A 9,075-nucleotide genomic window follows, 5' to 3' on the forward strand; every position below is an offset into this window, starting at 1 on the left:
CCTAGTGGTAATGACGATCGTATGGTCCAGTGGTAATGACGATCGTATGGTCCATTTAACCCTAGTGGTAATGACGATCGTATGGTCCATTTAACCCTAGTGGTAATCACGATCGTATGGTCCATTTAACCCTAGTGGTAATGACGATCGTATGGTCCATTTAACCCTAGTGGTAATGACGATCGTATGGTCCAGCTATTTAACCCTAGTGGTAATGACGATCGTATGGTCCATTTAACCCTAGTGGTAATGACGATCGTATGGTCCATTTAACCCTAGTGGTATTGACGATCGTATGGTCCATTTAACCCTAGTGGTAATGACGATCGTATGGTCCATTTAACCCTAGTGGTAATGACGATCGTATGGTCCAGCTATTTAACCCTAGTGGTAATGACGATCGTATGGTCCATTTAACCCTAGTGGTAATGACGATCGTATGGTCCATTTAACCCTAGTGGTAATGACGATCGTATGGTCCATTTAACCCTAGTGGTAATGACGATCGTATGGTCCATTTAACCCTAGTGGTAATGACGATCGTATGGTCCATTTAACCCTAGTGGTAATGACGATCGTATGGTCCATTTAACCCTAGTGGTAATGACGATCGTATGGTCCATTTAACCCTAGTGGTAATGACGATCGTATGGTCCAGCTATTTAACCCTAGTGGTAATGACGATCGTATGGTCCATTTAACCCTAGTGGTAATGACGATCGTATGGTCCATTTAACCCTAGTGGTAATGACGATCGTATGGTCCATTTAACCCTAGTGGTAATGACGATCGTATGGTCCATTTAACCCTAGTGGTAATGACGATCGTATGGTCCATTTAACCCTAGTGGTAATGACGATCGTATGGTCCAGCTATTTAACCCTAGTGGTAATGACGATCGTATGGTCCAGCTATTTAACCCTAGTGGTAATGACGATCGTATGGTCCATTTAACCCTAGTGGTAATGACGATCGTATGGTCCAGCTATTTAACCCTAGTGGTAATGACGATCGTATGGTCCATTTAACCCTAGTGGTAATGACGATCGTATGGTCCATTTAACCCTAGTGGTAATGACGATCGTATGGTCCATTTAACCCTAGTGGTAATGACGATCGTATGGTCCATTTAACCCTAGTGGTAATGACGATCGTATGGTCCAGCCATTTAACCCTAGTGGTAATGACGATCGTATGGTCCAGCTATTCGATTCTGGGACTATTGCTTTTATTAGACCAGAAGCCAAAGATGAAGGAATATTCCAATGTAATGCCATTAATGAACATGGCAGATCAACAACAATGAATGTTAATCTGAGGGAAGCTATGCTTGGAGCCTTCCCATCAGGCGAAGACACAGTCAGACAAATTGCTGTCGGACATTCTGTCAAGCTTCCTTGTATACCTCCAACAAGTGTACCAAAAGCTGAAATAAGATGGGTTCTGAAAGATACCAAAACTGGAAAAATTGAAGCTATCAATTTGAATAACAGAATGACAATGGATTTAGAAGGTGCGAACATGGAATTTGTCTAAAATATTAATACATAAACTCGTGTAAATAAATAATCTGTTTCTAGTATGGCGAAAAGCTATGAAAAGTTAAAGAAGTCAAAAACTTTACACGTTAAAGGGGCATTAGCTGTCAAATTCATGTTTACCAATTTGACTCGATTTCTCATATTTGATTTATACCATACTAAAACGTATATCAAAATTATAAAAGTGTAGGATAAACAGTTTAAGATGCACGTCTCAGTAATATGCATCGACAATTCGTGTGTATTCTAGTTTTTTAGCCATTCGTGGTGACCACCGAAGACTGCCAACAGTCATATAACCCGATATTAACATAAATATATATATATATATATAAATAGATGGTGGAACGATGACAGTTTTTAACGACCTTGATTGGTTATACAGCCCTTTCATGGTCGGTGTTAGATAGTGGACACGTGCAATTGAATTGTTTCTAGGTCTGTTTGATTTCACTTTATAGATTAAAAATATGTTAATCATCGTTTTCACCTGTATAAGAATGATATTTTGTGGATTTAGTCAGTCAAATAAACGGTTAACCAATGTTTCACTTTAAATGTTGACATTCTTTTCCTTTAAAAACCGAACTCGCATAATTCATGCGTAACCTATCAATATCTAAAGGGGATAAAATGAAGATCACATGAATACAGAATGAATATACCTCTAAGTCAAAGTATTGAGGAAAAAGAGTATCGTTTAAAATATGTTATCAAACTTGCCTTGATTATTAATAAGTTTGTACTCATTAATGTATACCGGTTTTTTTTTGTCATTTGCAGGAAATTTGTACATCACAGCATTCCAACAATCTGATTTTCAAAACGGTAGAAGCTATGTGTGTATGGCAATAAACAATTTCGTTCGACAAACTACATCTGCTCCAGGGATTGTTCTACAACCTGCAGAAAGCTTTAGTACGTATTTATATGTATCTTCCGGGTATTATAAGAAGCTCTGGTTTTATTAATACGAATGTCCCATGGCTTAATATACAATTTGTAGGAATATCATACAAGCCAGATAATATGTAATACAGGCTATGAAAAGCTCAGGTATATATATAAAAATATGCTAACGGTTTTCAATGCAACCTTTTTGACATTTAATTATTTGCTTTAACCTTTGAACTCACGCCCTTTGGAATTCTATAGAACGTGTGCTATTCAAAAGTAATCTTGCTAGTTGTAATTTGATTTTAGCTAAATTGAGACTTTTCATTTTAACTTTTGACTTATTCAAATAATTAATTAAAGTGATTTACTATTTATTCATAAATAATTGATATGGAAGACAACAACATTCGCAAATTACCACATAATAATTGCCTTAATCGTTGCAATTTATCACCCCCAGGCGCAGCTTATGCTGGCGTCAGGGTTTTAAAGACACCTGTCCACATATTTTGGTGTCCACTCAATTATTATCCTACCGCAAAATCACGCCTTTATGTGTTTGTCCACCATATGCATTTACAATCCAAACTGCTCACAAACATATTATATACCTCTTTTATTATTAACATTTTTTCAGCTTAAACAGACGGATTCAAATGAAATGGGTGAGGGATGGATGATACTATAAACGTTTTTAATTTGTAAAAAAAAAAAAAAAAATTATTGGAATGATATTTTAAAAAACAAGCAACAAAGATTATATTTGATATGATTGATATTACAGGTACAGAAGATACTATTCCTCCTCACTACTTGTGGGCTTCACATTGGGAAATCTTTGGTATGCTAGGAGAATCAATTAAACTCAAATGTATATTTGGTGGAAAGTAAGTATCAATATGTCAACATTTAATTATTCTATACCGTAAATGAAATTATTTGTTAAGTGTTCTTTTTATTGGTTTTCACCGAAGCAATAATGGTTAATTTTTATGTGTGTCAAATTTGGCACTTGGGATCAATTCTAAATAAAAAGAACATAATATCTTGACTGGTACAGTAACATGGATGTTTAGTTCTGTCTGCTTGTTTCTTCTTATTTGACAAAAGGAACATTTTATTGTTAATGGTGATTAATGGAACAGTAATATATAATAATCACTTTAAGATGTTTAAATTTCAGATTCTACAGATTGATGCATGCTAAAAAAAAAAATAACTAGCAGGATTATTAAATGGAAACTGATTAAAGTAGCTTACTGTTTAAGCTGATTCATCAATAAGCCTCTAATTTTTAGATAGATATTCGAAGATGTGGCGCCAATGAATCATCTCTCCATCCAAGTCACAATTTGCAAAATATATACCGTAATAAGTCAAAGTATGGCCTTCGACACAGAGCCGTGACTAAATTCGAACAGCAAGCTATTGAGGGCTTCAAAACTAGAGTGAAGACATCCAAAAAAGGAAATCAACGGTCTATATAAAAAAAAAGAAGATGTGGTATGATTGGCAATGAGACAACTGTCCACAAGAGACCAAAATGACACAGACATTAACAACTAAAGGTCACCGTATGGCTTTCAACAATCAGCAAAGCCCATAATCTATATGAAAAAATGATAATCGAGAAACACTTATGAACCACATCAACAAACGGCAACCTCTGAACAACAGGTTCATGACTTAAGACAGGTGCAAAGACATACAGCGTGTTTAAATGTTTTAACAGGCGTCAACCCTCACCCTAACATGAAACAACAGTCTAACATCAAAACATAGAAAGACACACTTTTAGATTAGATAAAAACCCAATTTATTCTTAAATTTTGTATTCATGAATTTTTTAAAACATAATTCAAGTTTTAGACTATTTTCATAATACCGACGTTTGACTCCGAATTATATATATTGACAGGTTATCCTCTTTGTCGTATAACATCATGGTACTCGGTCAAAAAAGAACAACAAAAAGAAATCATTCAATAATATATTCGCGGCAATTTTAGCCAAAAGTAAACTTTTTTTCGATGATCTTGTCGTGTAAATGAAAAATAAAACAATTTATTTCTCTACCAAATTGTGCCCATTGAAAGTTTAATTTTACTTCTTTATGTACCTCTTACGTGGACGAGTACCAATTTGTCTTATTATAGTGTCGGTAGTCTGTTGAAAAATCATATAATCTGGAGTCAAAAGTCGGTAGCATAAACAAATTATATTTTGCAATAATCATATCATCCTCTTTTTAATATAAAAAGTTTTAATTTCTGAATTTTAAGGTAGTGCAGATGTAAGAACATATGTAATTTGCCTAATAAAGGTTGTATACCTTAAGGTATAGAGTTGATTTTAGGCTAACATTATAAACTAAACAAAAAATAACTGAGTTAATTTATTACAGCCCTACTCCCGAAATACATTGGGAGAGTAACACTGGTACGATTCCAGATAGTCGTCGAACAATGTCTCAAGGAGGCCAGGAACTTCGTATAACACATCTCAGAGAAGAGGACTGCGGTCAATATATATGTTTCACTACTAGTCCAAGTGGCCATAGAGTTCAAAGAAATATCAATATTATTTTAAGATGTGAGCAAATAATTTATATTTAGATTATTCATAAGAATATTAATAGTTAAATCCTTATTCTTGATAAGACATGTAGATTCATGACATTTCTCTTTTATGGGTAAAAATCTCAAAGGATTAGGTGCAGTAAGTGTCCTATTTGGCCCCAAATACCAATTACATCATATATAGAAGAAATATATATACAGTATATGCATATAGTTATCAAAAGTACCAGGATTATAATTTTATTATAAGTGTGTGTCTTTGTAAGGGAAACAGAAACATTTTTGTCACCCAAAATAAGTTACAAATGTGTTTTGTTTCTGACATAAAAATCTTTACCATTGTAAAATGTGTGTGATAGCCACTAATTTTAATTCAATGGTTGAAAATTAAAATCGTTGCTTGATATGACATAAAATCCCTATCTAATCATATATTGAACTATGATAAAATGTTTGAATAGCCACTAGTTCAAAATTACTGCTGTTACAATTTTAAAAAAGGCACATTGTTCAAAATAAATAAGGGAATATACATGTTTTCTTATATTTGATAGCAAATAATTGGGAAAGGACTTTATTTACAGCAAAACCATATTGGACCGAAGGTGGAGAACCTAAAGATATAGAAACCAGTATAGGAGCCTCAGCGACATTCTACTGTAATGCTTCAGGAGACCCACAACCTGAACTGGAATGGTATATAAATGGTGTCAGGCTTAAAGGTATACACAAACTCGTCAGTCATCTAGTAAATAGAATGATATAATGTTTATGGATTAATTGTTCTTCATTCATTGTAACTCGAATGGTATGTTAATTATGTCAGACTAATACGATATGAAATTGGCAACATAATGTTATTACAATGTCATTATAAGAAATATTTACCACCAATTTTTTTTTCAAATGCATATAAATTATTTAGCTATCAAGAGTATGTAAGTAGGTAAGTAAATTATTTATTATAGTGACATGTGTTTTTCACAAAATACTATACAATACAGTGAGATATACAAACAATAATTAGAACACCCGACCCTTTTATAGTATACATAAATTGCCTATTTGTGAGAAATGTTTCAGTAACATATTGTTGTAAAAGTTACAGTTGATGAGGAAATGCAATTCCTTTTCCACACAGTTATCACTACACATTTTACACAAAAGGTCACATTCGTCTTCACCTACAAAACGACCAGTTTCTAACCTGAGTGGAAGAATGCCACATCCGAGTTGCGCCATTATGGACCTTTCAGTACGGTTAAGATTAAGTTCAATGTAATGTTCACAGCAGTATTCAAATTTTATGAGTCTGTATGTTCGTAGTATCGGAAAGTTTGTTACACCTTTCTGCCAATCTGCGGAACATCAATAGATTGCAGGTGTTTTTTGCTGTCTAATCATACAACTGACAGAATGTTTTTCACTTCAGATGACCAATTTTTCGTGCATTTTTCGTAGTCCCAATTGAAGACGCGTTTACATATACGAGTGTGGTCCATTGCTACAAGTTTGTTCCAATACCTTATATTGCACCATCGTCGTTCCATTGCGTTCACCCAACCAACTTCATCGTTTATGGACGCCAAGAAAATAACGAATTGCTTTGTTCTGGATTTGATTCAAGCAAGCGAAGTCTTTGAATCCCCAGATCATCGAAGAGCTGCAGTCAAGCACTGGTACTACACACGATGTAAAGATTTATTGTCATATCAAAAAAAAAATGGATAAGGTTACATAAATGAAAGATTGAAATACTCTACTGATAATGTCACGACTTTCTGCTGACATCTCTTCAATTTACTCTCTGATAGTGGTGATGTCTGAGCCGATGAAATGAAAAGGACCCGACATCATTTCTGTATACCGTCCTGATAATTATACTGCCAGCCAATCCAACTACCATGTTCTGACATTCAATAAACTGTCCTAATAATTATGCGGTAAACAATTAAAATGTCTTTTTTAAAGGTGTGATTCTTATGACAAAAAATAAGAATACTAACCAGAATACAGAGCGTGTCAGACTGTCATTACTAACATGTGGACATAGAAACCAGATTTATTTATATCTGATTGAATGAAATGTTCTGTGAAATGAGATATATGATTTTATATTTTATTTATAATTTTAGACTCGCAACATCCAACTGTAAAATCAGCAAGATTTTTGAAACCAGATAATCACAATATAACAATAATAAACTTAGAAGAAAGTGATGTCATGGTTTTGCAATGTAATGCCTCCAATATCTTTGGTTATGTTTATGCAGACTTTTATCTTAATGTACGAGGTAAGTTAAATCAAAGCAATGAAAGTAATAAATTTGTCTTAGCAGAAAGCAGTATTGTTTTACAAAAACAGGTGAGCATTAATTAGCAATGTAATAAATAGATATAAAATATATGCCTGCTAATGCCACCGCATGAAATATTTCTTTATTATTATTGTCGTAACTCGTGATTTTATATGTTATACATGTATTCATGTGATATTTCATATGTTATATGCATTATTCTATCACATTGAGGCTTGACGAATGACAAACCAAAATCAGGCATCCCTTTTTATCTGCTTTTTAGCTACTGCAAAAAAAACCTTCCTTACCTGTAATATCATTTCATACCTGTATGTCTGTACTCAGGCGTTGGAACATACAGATCAGAAAAAAATATTTGTGGTCACTTAAGACTTGGAAAAAATCTGGCGACAAATTGGAGCCTTCATAGAGAGTATTCTGATTCTGATGATTGATGTTTAATCTACAACTGGACGATAAAATAACCGAATTGAACAAAGAAATAATACGACGGATGCCGTATACGGTGCAGGAAATGCTTACCCTTCCGGAGCACCTGATTTCACTCCCGGTTTTTAGTGGAGTTCGTGTTGTTTCTTATTTATTATTTATAACTGTTGATGTAAAGGTCCTTTGGTTTTGTGAGTCTTTGTTTACTCCTTGGTTTTGATTGTTTTTGTCATTAATAACAGATGCCTATCTCAATGTGTAGGTAAAATAACCATGTCAAAAAAGGACAACTTCGGGCAGCTGAGTTTCTCAATTTGTTTGTTAGATAACAATGTCAAACATCGAAAACTAACTGCAACTGCTTCTGAATGTTTTTGGTAGATAACAACGTCAACAATCATGAATAACTAATAACAATGGCAAAAATGGATAACATATGGTAGTTGTCTATCTCAATGTCTTAGTTCAGATAAAGTACTGCATTTCCTTAAAACATCTTCAAAACTTCTATGAAACTGTATAATAATTATTAGGAGAAATACTAAGAATATCAAAAACAACCATTCTTTAATAATCAATGGACGCACTAATGGAAATTACAATACGTTAAAAAGAGCAACCTGATAAAACAATATGAACAATTAAAAGAGGAGACTAGTGTTCTATTAATACCGAACGAAAAATGAAAAACGAATATTGAAGACATGATTCAACGACAACTGCTGGATAACAGCACTTGGTATCATAAAGAAACATAAGGAATTTGAATAGGTAAAACATATTTGGTAGCGCACAATCCTACTCATCCTTGGACAAAGGTGTAATGACATAACAATAGAACATATAAATAACTAAACTTGGTTTGACTACCTGTTTCGATGCTTAGATGGTACAATTACACATAAAAATCATTCTGATATCAAGGGTACTTGTAGCTTCTGTAAACTTGTTCAAATACCACATGTGACTTATAAAGAGGGGCGAAAGATACCAGAGGGACAGTCAAAAGTTTGAATTTCGCGGGAAGAATATACACATAAGGATCACGTTGTTATCGAGGTTTTGGAAGTGACCACGTTGATAACAATGGTGGAGACAAATTTACAGTAGTGCAGAATTATTTTGTTATTCATAAATCAATTTATTGTGTGCTAATTATGATTTTTGTTTTTTAGATACTCTGTAAGGATTGTGGGCGTTATTTGCGTACAGTGAATCAGATGGTTTTCTATGGACGTATTTTTTTTAATTCAAAAGCTTGTATGTTTAATAAAATGACATAGTCACCGTGCCGAACAAAATCAGAAA

General features: G+C 33.7%; 1 protein-coding gene across 1 annotated transcript; it reads left to right on the forward strand.

Annotated features, from left to right (window-relative positions):
- The first annotated feature begins 1,155 nt into the window (after positions 1-1,155).
- LOC139510605 (neuroglian-like) lies at positions 1,156-9,075 on the forward strand. The gene is made up of 7 exons (XM_071297190.1): positions 1,156-1,513; positions 2,325-2,459; positions 3,223-3,325; positions 4,843-5,030; positions 5,602-5,739; positions 7,153-7,311; positions 8,943-9,075. The coding sequence occupies exons 1-7, from the start codon at positions 1,156-1,158 to the stop codon at positions 8,951-8,953; spliced, it is 1,092 nt and encodes a 363-aa protein (XP_071153291.1). The 3' UTR covers positions 8,954-9,075.

This window comes from Mytilus edulis, chromosome 1, assembly GCF_963676685.1.
Source record: "Mytilus edulis chromosome 1, xbMytEdul2.2, whole genome shotgun sequence".
NCBI classification, from domain to species: domain Eukaryota; kingdom Metazoa; phylum Mollusca; class Bivalvia; order Mytilida; family Mytilidae; genus Mytilus; species Mytilus edulis.